The sequence below is a fragment of the Trichechus manatus genome, unplaced genomic scaffold (genome assembly GCF_000243295.1).
Source record: "Trichechus manatus latirostris isolate Lorelei unplaced genomic scaffold, TriManLat1.0 scaffold00080, whole genome shotgun sequence".
Lineage (NCBI taxonomy): Eukaryota > Metazoa > Chordata > Mammalia > Sirenia > Trichechidae > Trichechus > Trichechus manatus.
Window position 1 is genome coordinate 5407035 of NW_004444016.1, and position 13280 is coordinate 5420314.

General features: G+C 48.1%; 1 protein-coding gene across 3 annotated transcripts; it reads left to right on the forward strand.

The window, feature by feature from the left end:
- The first annotated feature begins 1734 nt into the window (after positions 1-1734).
- On the forward strand, positions 1735-13020 carry FAM53C (family with sequence similarity 53 member C). 3 transcript variants are annotated; one of them, XM_004381040.2, is made up of 5 exons: positions 1735-2029; positions 5202-5431; positions 5825-5882; positions 8357-9141; positions 10059-13020. In XM_004381040.2, exons 2-5 carry the CDS (start codon positions 5354-5356, stop codon positions 10314-10316), a joined length of 1179 nt encoding a protein of 392 aa, XP_004381097.1. In that variant the 5' UTR covers positions 1735-2029; positions 5202-5353; the 3' UTR covers positions 10317-13020. The 3 variants fall into 3 exon arrangements, with proteins under 3 accessions (XP_004381097.1, XP_023591345.1, XP_023591346.1); XM_023735577.1 differs by having other exon boundaries at positions 5202-5282; XM_023735578.1 differs by lacking the exon at positions 1735-2029 and having other exon boundaries at positions 4622-5431; positions 5825-5877; positions 8970-9141; positions 10059-10316.
- The last annotated feature ends 260 nt before the right edge of the window (positions 13021-13280 follow it).

Below are 13280 nucleotides of genomic sequence, written 5' to 3' on the forward strand. Positions count from 1 at the left end.
AACACGAAGGAGATTTAACTATAAGTAATGGAGATGGGGCTTTGGGCTACACTGGGTGCTATTTTACACTTGATGAAAGGGAGGGTATAACCTTCCTTTGAGGCCTGAAATCTGATGCACAGTTGTTTTGTTTTGTTTTTTTAATGTCTCAATTTCTTTCAATGTTTTGCAAGTTAGCCAATGCTAATTTAACTTCTTTTACTCCATCATTTAACTTTTATAAGGATGGCTGATAATTTTTAAAAATGTTGGGGGGATATAGCCTAGTGCTTTACATAACAGAGTCTCAAAACTGGTTTTTAATACTATCTTTGCCCAACACTTGGGCACTCACTTAACCTCTTGGGCTGTTTCATCTGTCAAATAAGGAGACTATTTTTGTCTCATTTGGTGATTGTAAGCAAAAATGAAAATACATATTTAAATTATATAGCACAGTGCCTGGCACATAACTGCTTCACAAGCCATTATTGAAAACAGTGTCTCCTATGCTTCATGGTCCCTGCCTCTGCTTCTTTTTCACCAAGGGGAAATGTGCAGTGCAAGGTAAATCCCCCTCCCACTTTCTTATAAGTACCTCACTTTTCCTCTACTCTTCTTTTTCAGTTTGCTGACTTGGCGGCTCCGCCTCCTCCCTTCCCTGGCTCAGTGAGGAAGATCCCCATACTGACTACTTTCTAGCTGATCACAGCTATTTACCTGCCCCACACTTGAGTGAGGCACAAAATATTTAGAGAAAACAGACGTCTTTCAGGGGAATTGTTGTTAAGTGTAATAGTGAAGATTACTTGCATTACTACCACTTTCCAATCAATTAAAAAAGAAATCTACAACTCCACCCTACAAAGAGATCACAACAGGACAGCATTGTTTAAAACCTCTCCTTTTTCCATCTGTTTGCCTGCCTCTCTGAACCATCTTTGATGCTAGCTGAAACTCAAATTTACATAAAAGCCAGAAACCATCTAACTGTTCCCGCAACCTCTTCACCTACTACTACATTCAGTCTCTTTTAAAAGGTTTTAAACTTCAGCTGGCTGAGGTGGGAGGTGGTAGTGGTAGAGACTTAAATAAAAGAGGGTTTTCCTCATCCTCAAAAGTAAATAGCACTGTCAACATCTTTTCCCCTTCTCCCTGTTTCCTCCCTCCCTCCATCTCTGTCTTAAAAAAAAGTGGTCCAGATGTAACCACTGTACCCCTCCACACCCCCCACCCCCGCAAGCAACTGAACCGCCTATGATGTCATAATCACAATCCCATTACCTCATCCTGATGGGGGGCGGGTAGAGGGAAGAGAAAGAGTGAACAGCCCTGGGCCCTCCTCAGCTTTACGAAGTGTTCTGGGTGAAGGCTAATTACAGAACCAAGTGGTAACGGCCCCGCAACCGTTGTAAATCCTGGGTTTATAAGGTTCGAGCCGATCCAGCAGCTAAAAGACGGGCTCCAGGGACTCAAAGCAGGCCCTAATCGGCGCTTGGACTACACTTCCCAGCAGACTTCACGCCGGGGATCGGTCCTCTGCAGCGGGAAGGGGGATTTCTTTACAGAGGCGGCGGTGTAGGGCGGGAATAGGTGAGAGGCGCCTTGGCTAATGCTATTACGTGGTCCGAACTAAGTGGAAAGCTGCATTTGGGCCGACACAGGAATAGAGGGCGGGGGCGATGGCTTTGTTTACCTTCGTCGGGCACCGCTTCCCCCGCGGGTTTCAAGATATACCACAAACTGGGCATGTCCACCTTCTGCAATATTTTGGGGGGGGGTTGCTCAATAGGGAGGAAACCATCCCCATCCCTAAATCAAAGCCTCAGGCTCCTTCCTGACAGCGCTATCCGAGAAAGACTTTGAGAGAGAAAGGACGCGAAGCTCAGGCCCCCGCGGGCGGTTCAGCAGGTTTCTTCGAACCGGTGCGATTCTCCCACTCTCCTCAGGGGCCCGTTGGTTCGCGCCGGCGCCTTTTAAGGGCACCGTGGGGGCGAACGGAGCGCTCAGAGCTGCTTCGGCCGCGGCCCTGGGAGCTGGAGGAGCCGCGGTAGGTGGCAGAAGGCTGGTGGTGCTGGGGCCTTGGGGCGGGCACCTCGGCCGTTTCTCCTCCTTCTCTTTTTCCCCTCCCCCAACCCGGCCGCCCGCGCGGCCCGGCCTCAAAGGCCGCCTTCCCGGGGAGAGCACGGGACCCGGTGGGGGAGGGGGTGGCGGAGTGCTAAGTCCCAGACCCTCTCCATCCCCTGCGTCCTAAGTACGCTTCCTGCGGCCAGATGATGGAAGCTGAGTGGGAAGAGGCGAACGACAGCCCCCTTGAGCGAGCCCTGGCGCCCCCCGCCCCCTGCAAGGGGCCAGCGGACGCCCTATGCCCCACCCCGCGGGGGCAGGCAGGGCAGCAAAGGGAGAGGTTGAAGACTGGAGGGGGCCTAGGCTTTTGCTTCTTCATCGGGGTTGGGGGAGGGATTCGCCCCACTTGTCACCCCTTTCCCCATCAGAGCCGTATGGAGGAAGAGCAGTCAGGTCCCCTCTTACCTGTGCCTGCACCTCCCTGCCTCTCATGTTTTTCTTTAGTCTCTCCCAGAGGTGTAGGGCTGGGACCTGGGGGCAAGGTCCCCAGGGGATATGTGATTCTCCTCCCCCTTGACTTGACTTAATGTTAGGTTTTCCAGGTTTCAGCACAACCTCAGCATCCCTGAGGCCCTAGTGTCAGGGGTTATTGCCATGTATGGGAGATGAGGTGGGGGTCCGATCTTTATTTTAGGGGGCTGGTGGAGGAGGGAAAGCCTGGACTGAGAGTTGGGCCTGGTGGGGTTGTGGGGAGCGCCTACAGGCCTGCTGCTCAGTGAAAAGCTGATCCCTGTGCCGGTTGTTAAGCTGAGAAGTTTTAACTTGTTTGGTGAACGTTCAAGGCTATCTCTACTCCTCAGATATACAAAATGGAAGGGGAAGGAAGGCGGCCAAGAGAGGGCTTCTTAGACTTTTTTCAATGCCTGCCTGAGAAAGAGGAGGCCCCTCGCGGAGCTGGTTTGCCTTCTTTTGTGTCCTGGTTTGATTCCTTATGGCTTCCATTCTGTTCCCCCTCTCAGCCTGGCCTGTTTTAGGAAACTCAGGCTGAGTATCAGTTGCCTGGTGGTAGTTGCATTGTTCCGATTACCGCCGTGTGTGGCCACATCCCAACAATTACAATGCAGAAAAACACAAAATCACTCTCTTCGCTTGATCCTAAAGAGGTCTGGGAGTTTGCTGTTTGGCTAAATGCCTCATGAAAACCTCTCACTCCCTGCTCCTCATGGCTGGTTATGCTGAGGCCTGGGGTCTTTGTGGTACAAGCCTCCAGTTAGGTTCCCTCTCTGGTTGATCTTTGAGGCAGAATTAAGAAACCAGAAGCAGAGATGGTATAAGCATTAGCTTCTGCCACAACAACTTAGTGGAAGCAACTAAAGGGAGCTTTCAGGAGGCTAGGACTTTGTTCAGAGTGGTAGTAATTATGCATGAAAACGATAGTTAACTGTAATGATGATGGACTTCTCTGGCACCTTTTTTCCAAAGAACTCTCAAGTACATTCAGATATATTCCTTTGCTCTTCCTTGTGGCCTCCCTCTGAGGTGGAAATGGAATAAAGATGATTCCCTCTTTTTTGCAAAAGAAGAGAGTGATTTGCCCCAAGGTCACAGAAGAGCGTCTGTTGGTACCCAGCCAGAGATAGACTCTATTACCTTCTTCATCTTAATGATATCATTGCTTCTGACATCCTGAGGCTTTGTAGAGTAACAAACTGGAGGGGAGAGAAATAGTAGCCTATGTGGACTCCTGATTTGTACAGGCCAGATGGTATGCTTTTGTACATTTTTCACATTTCATGTTATATCCTCCTTGCTACAGATTAAGGTTTTTCTGGCCGTTTTACATATGGGTAAACTGAGGCCAAGGAAGGTTAAATGACTTGCTAAAACTATCAGAGGAAGCTGGATTAAGATTTAGATTTTTTGATCCTTTGTTCTCTCTAGGAGCCCTGCTTAAGAGCTTTGCTGCTAACCAAAAGGTCACAGTTCGAATCCACCGGCTGCTCCTTGGAAACAGTATGGGGCAGTTTTACTCTGTCCTATAGGGTCACCATGTGTCGGAATCGGGGTTTTTTTGTTTGTTCTCTCTCTTAGCAAATACTGTTTGCACCCTCTGGTGAGCTGTCTGCCTGCTGGTCATTTTTGGGAACAGGCAGAACAATACCATGTGACTCTAGGTTAACCACTTAGTTTTCCTTGAGCAAGGCCCCTCAGGCAATTGTGTGGTCCTGAAGCATGTTCTCAGATGAGCTGGTTTGCTTCTATCAGAAATTGACCCTGAGAGAGTCTTGGTTAATTGTATTCATGGTCTTGGAGTTTGATCAGGCTAAAAACTTAGTTGAATGAAGTCAAAGAGGAGTAGTTTTTAATACCTATAGAGTTGAAATGTAATGAGAATTACCCTGATAGCATTTCTTTATTCTCTTTCCATTTTACCAGAGAATATGCACAGTATCTGTTGGAAAACAATAATACATCAACCACTCAGGCTAAAAAAAAAAAACAAATCTGTTGCCATGGAGTTGATTCTGACTCATAGCGACCCTATAGGACAGAGTAGAACTGCCCCATTGGGTTTCCAAGGAGCGCCTGGTGGATTCGAACTGCTGACCTGTTGGTTAGCAGCCAAACTCTTAACCACTACAACACCAGGGTTTCCAGAACATAAAATCCTGTTTATTCTGATTAGTCTAAAGCAGAAAGTCATTCTTACAATCACCGCTCCTCTCTTCTATGGTTTAGGAAAAGGATATTTCTGTTCTCTTCTGACTCTGACTGGAAGATAAAGAAAACATTGGGTTAATCAGGATGAAAATAACCATTTGGGCATCCTCCTCTTTCCTTTCAACCGTTTTCTGAGTGGTGCTGGGGTTCTCAGTAGACTCAGCAGAGCATGAACCAAGTTAGGAATGGCAAATAGGTTTCAACTTGCTTGTCAACTCCAGTTCATTTTATTGAATATCTGGAATGCCAAGTTCAGAATGTTTCTAAGACTATGTTCTGAGACTGTGTTTAGGCTTAGCAGGAAAGAGCTGTGATCAATTAATAGTGTCTGCCAGACACATAGGGGTGCTGTGGTATATGTGCCATGCATTTTCCATCTCTGGACCAGGTACATCTCTAATGTCACTTGGGGCTGGTCCCTCTGTAATTGGCAGACTCAGCAGGCATGACTGGAGAGGGAAGTCCCAATGGTGCTAGAATGGTGCTGCAGTGGCAGAAGACGGCTCACGAGTGAGGTCTGGAAGAACGACAGGGAAGACATCCATCATTTGCTCCAAAGTGTGCAAGTCAAATCCTGGGGAGAATCATGATAACCCTGATCACTGAGCAGCTACAGAAGCAGACTCTGGATGAGCTGAAATGCACACGCTTCAGCATCAGTCTGGTAAAAGACCAGTCTTCCTGCTTCTCCACGACCCGCCCCCCTCCTTTTTCTGAGGCTGTTTTTGCTACCACTTCACCCTTGTCCTGTGCTGTATGAATCATGGTACTTTTACTGGAAGAGCCCACTAAAGGCTCAAAACCTGGCCCAAAAGGAAGGGGGCAGGGATTGTTCCACTGATAGAGAAGGGACACTAAAACTTGGGTGGAGAAGGGTTTGAGATGTTGGAAGATGTGTATTGTTTTACTGACTAACTTTGGGAAGACAAGAGGAGGAGAACAGGAGTCCCTCACATCCCTACAGCCCCCAAATTCAGTGATGAGCTGAAGAGGGCTTCCTGGAACTCTGTCAGTGTGTCCTGAACCCAAATGACTATGGATATTCTTTCTCTTATAGCCTTTGCCTGATCATGCAGACATCTCCAACTGTGGGAACCCTTTCCAGCTTGTGTCTGGTAAGGCATCGTGTGTGTGTGCGTGCGTGCACCTGCGTTCACATATTTCTTTCATTGACTTCCAGTGACCAGGGCTAGCTAGCCTGTTTGCAGAACTTTGTTGCAATGGTCACCTTCCAAGATTAGCACTTGTCTCTATTTTACTGCTCCAGAATGGAAGTTATCTGTTTGGTTTGCTCTTACTCTAGCCTTGTGGGGACTTCCATAATCTAATTTTTTTTGAAGAGGCAATACACTCACATGGTTCAAAATTTTTTAAATAATAACAAAAAGGTTATACAGAAAAAAGTCTCCCTTCCACTCTTGTCCCCTATTCACCCAGCTTCCATCATCTTCCTAAAAGTAGCTTTTATTTTTTTCTTAAATATCCAGCCAGAGTTTCTTTATACAAATAAAAACAATATAATGTATATTTTTATCTCCAGTTTTTTGTCTAACACAAAACGTTGGATACTATATATGTTATTCTGTACCTTATTTTTTTCACTTAACTAATATAGTTAGGAGATCTTCCATATGAGTACATTAAGTGTTTCCTTGTTTTTTAATAGCTGCATATTATTGCATAGTATGGCTGTATCAGTTTGTTTAACCACTCTCCTACTGATGTTCATTTAGGTTGTTTCCAATCTTTTATGACATATAAAACTTTGGTGAATAACCTTGTATATATGTCATTTTATATATGTGAAAATATATCTGAGGTATAAATTCCCAGATTATGAATTACTTGCTCAAAGGATCTATGATCATGGAGACATGTAGATGAAGTAGACCACCAGAAATCTCTAATCCATGCTGCTAGGCTGTTCTGCATCTCGTTTTGTTTTCTGGGATACCTGGCAAGGGAAGTGAGTTGGCAAAAGCATCTCCATTCAACCTCTGCCTCCTATTTATTAAATACTTGCTGAGAGCCAGGTACTGTGTTACAGGTACACAGCAGACACATGGTCCTGGCTCTCATGGAGGTTAGTAGTGGGGAGAGCTATTGACCAAATAAAATCAAGCATGAGTTTTCTCCATCATCAAGTCTTAACTTCATAATACTTGTCAGTTGCTCCAAATATCTAGCCCTGCAAATTCCAGCAGGGCTGGATATTCAAAGGAGGTTGGAGTAGGCCTTTTGTCACTTAGTTAGCTGTCTCTCAAAAGTCACAGTTTTGGTTAGAGTGCAGAGTGAGGACCATTCCTTTTAGTCAGTTTCCCTTCCCATCCCTCGGTCTCCCCATTCTATTTGGATTTAAGAGAAGGCCTAAGGGAAAGGAGTCAGGGTGTGTGGGTGGCCAGACACAGAGGATCATGGGCAGCACAAAGTCTTAGGGCTTCCCAGGCATAGGTTCCTCCATCAAAGGCCTTTTCCCTACCCCATTTGCCGTCCTTAGAAGTAAAAAGTGATCTCTTACCCACTTGATTACTTCTTACTTCCTGGCAGCACCTTACTTACATCTTGGTGCTTTTGACACATGGGAAGAAGAGAGGTCAAGGAAGGAGAGCTTAGGCCTGCTTTTCAGAACCCAGGGTAGACAAGTTGTCTTAGTCATCCAGTGCTGCTACAACAGAAATACCACAAGTGGATGGCTTTAACAAAGAGAAATTTATTTCCTCACAGTTAAAGTAGGCTACAAGTCCAAATTCAGGGCATCAGCTCCAGGGGAAGGCTTTTTCTTTCTGTTGGCCTTCTTCTCTTTGGTGTTCCCCCGGACTAGGAGCTTCTCTTCGCAGGGACCCCGGTCCAAAGGACGCGCCCTGCTCCCGGCACTGCTTTCTTTATGGTATGAGGTCCCCCAACTCTCTGCTTACTTCCCTTTCTTTTTATCTCTTAAGAGATAAAAGGTGGTGCAGGCCACACCCCAGGGAAACTCCCTTTACATTGGATCAGGGATGTGACCTGGGTAAAGATGGTGTTACAGTCCCACCCTAATCCTCTTTGACATAAAATTACAATCACAAAATGGAGGACAACCACACAATTCTGGGAATCATGGCCCAGCCAAACTGATACACACATTTTTGGGGGGACATAGTTCAATCCATGACACAAGTGGCAGAGATGGAGAGTAGGGCTGGCTGGAGTGGGGTGAGGGATGAGCAGAGCTAAACATACACATGTCTGTTTTGCTTGACTCATTTTACCTTGCAGAGGGAGTGGCAGGTAGTACATGAAAGTATATTTTAGATTTCAGGTGGTTTCTCATAATGGAAGCAGTATAACATAGCGGTTAAGGGATCTGGCCTTGGTGTCCCTTAGATTTGAATCCTTCTGTGGTCATTTGACTGCTGTACAACTTTAGGCAAGTTACTGGACTTCTCTCATGTATGAAATGGAGATAACAATAGTACCTACCTCATGAGGTTTTTGGGAAGAGGAAATGAGATAGCCTGCATAAAGTGCTCAGTATAGTGTGTGGCACATAGTAAGCTCTTGGATAGAGTTAGCTATCATTAATATTATTTTTATTATGAATGCTTTCCAGAAGGTGCTTCCTGGAGGGGCCTGCCCCACTGTTCCTGTGCCAAGTTCCAGGACAGCCTCAACCTCAGCTACCATCCCTCAGGCTTGAGCCTGCATCTCAGACCACCCAGCCGGGGAAGCTCCCTACAGGAGCAACCCCTCCCTGAAGTCCTAAGCCCTGAGTCCCCAGACCCAGAGAAACTCCCTGTGACCCCCGCCCCTCCATCCAAGAGGCACTGCCGCTCACTCTCCGTGCCCGTGGACCTGTCTCGCTGGCAGCCAGTGTGGCGGCCCGCCCCCTCCAAGCTGTGGACTCCCATCAAGCACAGGGGCAGTGGTGGAGGGGGTGGGCCGCAGGTGCCTCACCAGAGCCCCCCGAAGCGGGTCTCCAGCCTCAGGTTCCTCCAAGCTCCCAGTGCCTCTTCTCAATGTGCCCCAGCCCACAGACCCTGCAGCCCCCCTTTCTTCAGCCTTGCCCTAGCCCAAGATTCCTCTCGACCCTCTGCTGCCTCCCCCCAAAGTGGCTCCTGGGAGAGTGATGCTGAGTCCCTGTCACCTTGTCCACCCCAGCGCCGCTTCTCCCTGTCACCCAGCCTGGGCCCGCAGGCAAGTCACTTCCTGCCCTCTGCCCGGAGCTCCCCCGCATCCTCCCCGGAGCTGCCCTGGAGACCTCGAGGCCTCCGCAACCTTCCCCGGAGCCGCTCACAGCCTTGTGATCTGGATGCCCGCAAAGCTGGGGTCAAACGGCGCCACGAGGAGGACCCACGGCGGCTGCGGCCTTCCTTAGACTTTGACAAGATGAATCAGGTGGGATCAGCGGGACTAGGGGAGCTTGGTGGGAATGGGGGGACGGGGACTCTGTTCTTGTCCTACTCTTAAGCTGTCCCCTAGCTCCAGGTCCTCTTGGTAGGGCCTACCCTGGAGCTCTTTTCTGTCTGAGCTTTTACTAGGGTAACCTACCATCCTGGTTTGCCCAAGATTGTCTTGGTTTTAGCACTGAAAGTCCTGTGTTCTGTGAAACCTTTCAGTCCTGGACTTTCTAGAAAAACTGGGGTGAGATCCATGTTAAACCTTCCAACAGGGATGCCAGGGTGCCCTGCTTGAGGCACTTTCCCTCCTCTTGGAAGAGGCATAAGCCACAAAAGTCCCCTGCCCCTCTTGTGTTCCAAGCTGGTTTTGCCACTTGTTCTTCACTGCTTCGAGTGGGTCTGTGAGAGCTTAAGCAAGAGAGGCTGCTGCATCATTCATCTGTTCAACAAATGCTTTTTTGATTTCCTACTATGAATGCAGTTATATGCACTGGCCCACTTTTTTCACGTTCTTTCTTATAGACTAGGTCACAAACCTCTTTGAGAATTTATTCATACTGGCCTCCAACCATTCAGCAGACATTTATTGAATACCTACTATGTACCAGCTTCTGACTAGACACTGGGAATTTAGTAGTGAAATAACTAGAGAATATCCCTGCCCACATAGAGCTTAATAAACAAGCTTCTAATCTTGAACCTGATGGAAACTATGGACTCTTTCCTCAGAGAAATATACATGTACACTACATTTTCTAAATTTTATCAGGGAATTCACAAAAACCTTACCCTAAAACCTAGGATTCCTCCCTTGAAGGGTAACCAAAAGGGATACTTTGAGATACTGCTTGGGCCAGAGCGCTCTGGGAAGTTAGTATCTTTCTTTGCCGTCTTAACTTCTTGTTTGTTTGGCAGAAACCGTACTCAGGAGGTCTCTGTTTTCAAGATACAGCCCCGGAAGGCAGCAGCATTTCTCCGCCGTGGTTCATGGCCTGTAGCCCCCCACCCCTCTCTGCTTCCTGCAGCCCCGTTGGGGGTTCCTCCCAGGTGCTGAGTGAAAGCGAAGAGGAGGAGGAGGGGGCCGTGCGGTGGGGGCGGCAGACGCTAAGCAAACGGACACTGTGCCAGAAGGATTTTGGCGACCTGGACTTGAATCTGATTGAGGAGAACTAAAACTGAGAGGCTACTTCCTGGGGCCACACAGACTGACTATCTTATGGCTACTAACAAGTGTTGAGGCCCCAAGGCCGGGGGCCCAGCCTGGGAACGGGGGTGAGTGGAGGGCTCCAACTCAGGGCAGCTGGAAATCTTCTCACTCCAGACAACTCGACCATGCCAAGAGACTGGCCGGGACAAGATAAATGGAGCTGGTGGCGGGAGGGACAGCCCCAGAGCAGACCCTTCCCATGGCGGCCCTGAGTGTGAGTATCCCTGCCACCGAGAGAGCGATGGATGGGCAGGGAAGGAAGGGGTCTGCTGACCCCAGCTCGGGGAATTTCACTAGCCCCTTTGCTTCAAAGGGCACTTGTGTCTTAGAATTTGGCTAGAGTAGGGGGTTGAGTCAGCCTCCTCAGAGAAATTGTGTGAGTGTGTGCGTGCATGGGAGTGTGTTCAAGTAAAGGCGTCTTTTTGTAGCCTTAGGGAAAGAAGGCATTTGCTCCTTAACAGCAGAGCATCGTGATGCCCCAGGATCCTGAGTTTTCACAGGATACTGGGCTTGGTCAAGGAGTTAGGAGGGCACCAAGTTTTCCTTTTTTCTAAATAGCTCTGGAGCCAGGCTTGTAATCTGTAAGCACCACTGGCTCTGCAAAGGACTCTGTTTGGGGTCTTTTAAGTGCCGTGACCTCAGCTAATGGTCTTTTCATTATCCCCACCTCCTCCCACTAGGTGGATCTAGTAGTGGGGGCTGGAGGGGAGGTTCCACATTTATTCTGAGCTGGCCTTTTTTTCTCATCAGATTGCCTAGGCTATACACATCCTGCCTCTCTCGCTCTAAGTAGATGCAGGCACATGTGGGCAACTGAGTCAGTTTTGAAGGGCTCCATCTCTCACTTTTCATTTCTACTGAAGGAACCTTTCTGCCCTCATGCTCTGACCTAGGTCAGAGACAAGGAAGGAAGATCCTGTATTGGTCCCCAGTATCTATTGAGGCAGACCTGCAGCAGGAGATAACGGTGTTCAGGCCCTACAGGCATGGATGAGCTCACCCCAGCACTGCCCATTGGAAGCAGACTGTAAGGAAGCCTGTTCTCGTGAGATCCAGGCCCAACCTCTTTTCTGACCTGCTTGAGAAATGAGTGTCAGCATTTATTAGTTTGCTTATCTTCCACTCCTGCCAGGAAATGTTAATTTGCCTCTAATTGGCCCTGAGAGACCACAGGGAGGTTGGGGCTCACTAAGGGATCGGCTAAGAATGTGTAAAGCAAAGGCTGTGAGGAGCAGTTGGGAGTTTGTTGTTGTTGGATTGAATTTCCTTTTTTAAGTTTCTCACCCACAGCTTGAGCTAGGGCAGCAGGTCTCAGTGGCTACAGTGATATGTTTAAGGACTGCAGCTACCATGGTAGGGCTGGCACCAGTGGAAATGCGTACTGAAGCTGCCACTACAATACCTAGTGAGGCTTTGTCCAGCTTTGGTTAGACCCTGCAGGACCAAATTGGGGCTGCCTTCCCTGTTTATTAGAAGGGCCATTTTCTTTTCAGTTTCCAGGGTGTCTTAGGACCCAAGTTTCTTGTGTTAGGGGAAAAGATCAAGGTCTATGTGTTTTCTTCCTTGTGAAGTTGATCCTGACATTTTTCTGGGTCTCCCACATGTCGAGTAAGAGCATCAGTGAGGCTCCTGCCTTCTCACCTGCACTCCAGAGGAGAGGTGGCCGTGTCTTCTTGAGCCTCTGGCACTCAGAGGCTCTACCCTTCCAGGGCTCCTCTCCTACAAGTTACCACATATTACCAGTGGGCCACCAGGACTGTGGGGACCTGAGAGAACCGCTGCAGAGAATCCAGGGAAACTGTGAGCCTAGGAGTTGACCATCCTTGGTTTCATCTCTCCCCTGGCTCTTCTCCCTCTTCAGGCCATAATATAGGCCATAATTTTCCTGGTGCCAGCTTCTTTTCCTCCTGGGGCATCCTCATCCCCAGGCTCTCTGCTGCAAATTGGCTGTGCCAGCTTCCATTAGGCCACTGGCAATGCCAGTGGGGTCTCTGCAGGCCCTAAGCTAAAGAAGTGAGGGCAGTAATTATGCCTCCATCCTGGTTTCCCCAAAGCCCTAGGGTACCCTCTTTAGGGAAGAAAGTCTACAGATATCATAGTTGAATTCCATTACTTTAAGACTGGAAAGTTAAACTCACCAGAACTATCATCTTGCTTCCTAGTCTAAGCACCCATGGCCCTGGGACAAGCCTTTTCAAGAAGTGGTTCATTTTGCTTTACACAATAGATCTGTTCCAACAGTTCTGTGTAAATCAAATGCTATTTTTCAGTGCATTTGAACTGCTGACCATTTAAAAGCAGACTATGATTGCTTCTTTTGTAAAGCAAGCACCTTCCCTCTACTTTAGCTGTTTTGACTATTCAGATTTTCACATATTGGACTTACCCAGAGTGGAGCACACCTCTACAGGGCTTGTGGTTGATGCTGGGTAACCATCTGCATCTGTGCTGTGTGTGTGATGTGGCTGACCAGTAGGTGAGTATTCCTGCGTGTGTGAGTGAAGCCACTCTCAGGCTGGTGCTCTCCTGTGCCCGGTGACTGCCCAGTGGCAGCTCCAGCTGCCCTTCACTCCCACCTGCTGCCAAAGTCCCTGTGCTAATGGGATTACAAATACAAAAAGTGGAAAAAAAAATTTCGTAAACTTTGTTTTATATTAAAAAAAAAAAAAAGAAAAAAAAGTCCATAAGTCTGTGTGTGTTAAACATGAGGTCCTGCCTCTGTGGCTGTGTTTGAAAAAATAAAGTTTTATTAGAATAATCCATTTTCCCAGGCAATCTTGTGTACTACAGTGTCTTCTTCCCTTCCCCACAAAGAAAGGCAAGGAGGAAGCGGGGAGAAGGCCACCTAACTCCTCTAGTCCCTTCCTCTAGGACATGGCTGGGCCTTGGCCTTTGAAGGGCAGCATCTGGTCCCTAGGCCCTTCACAGGC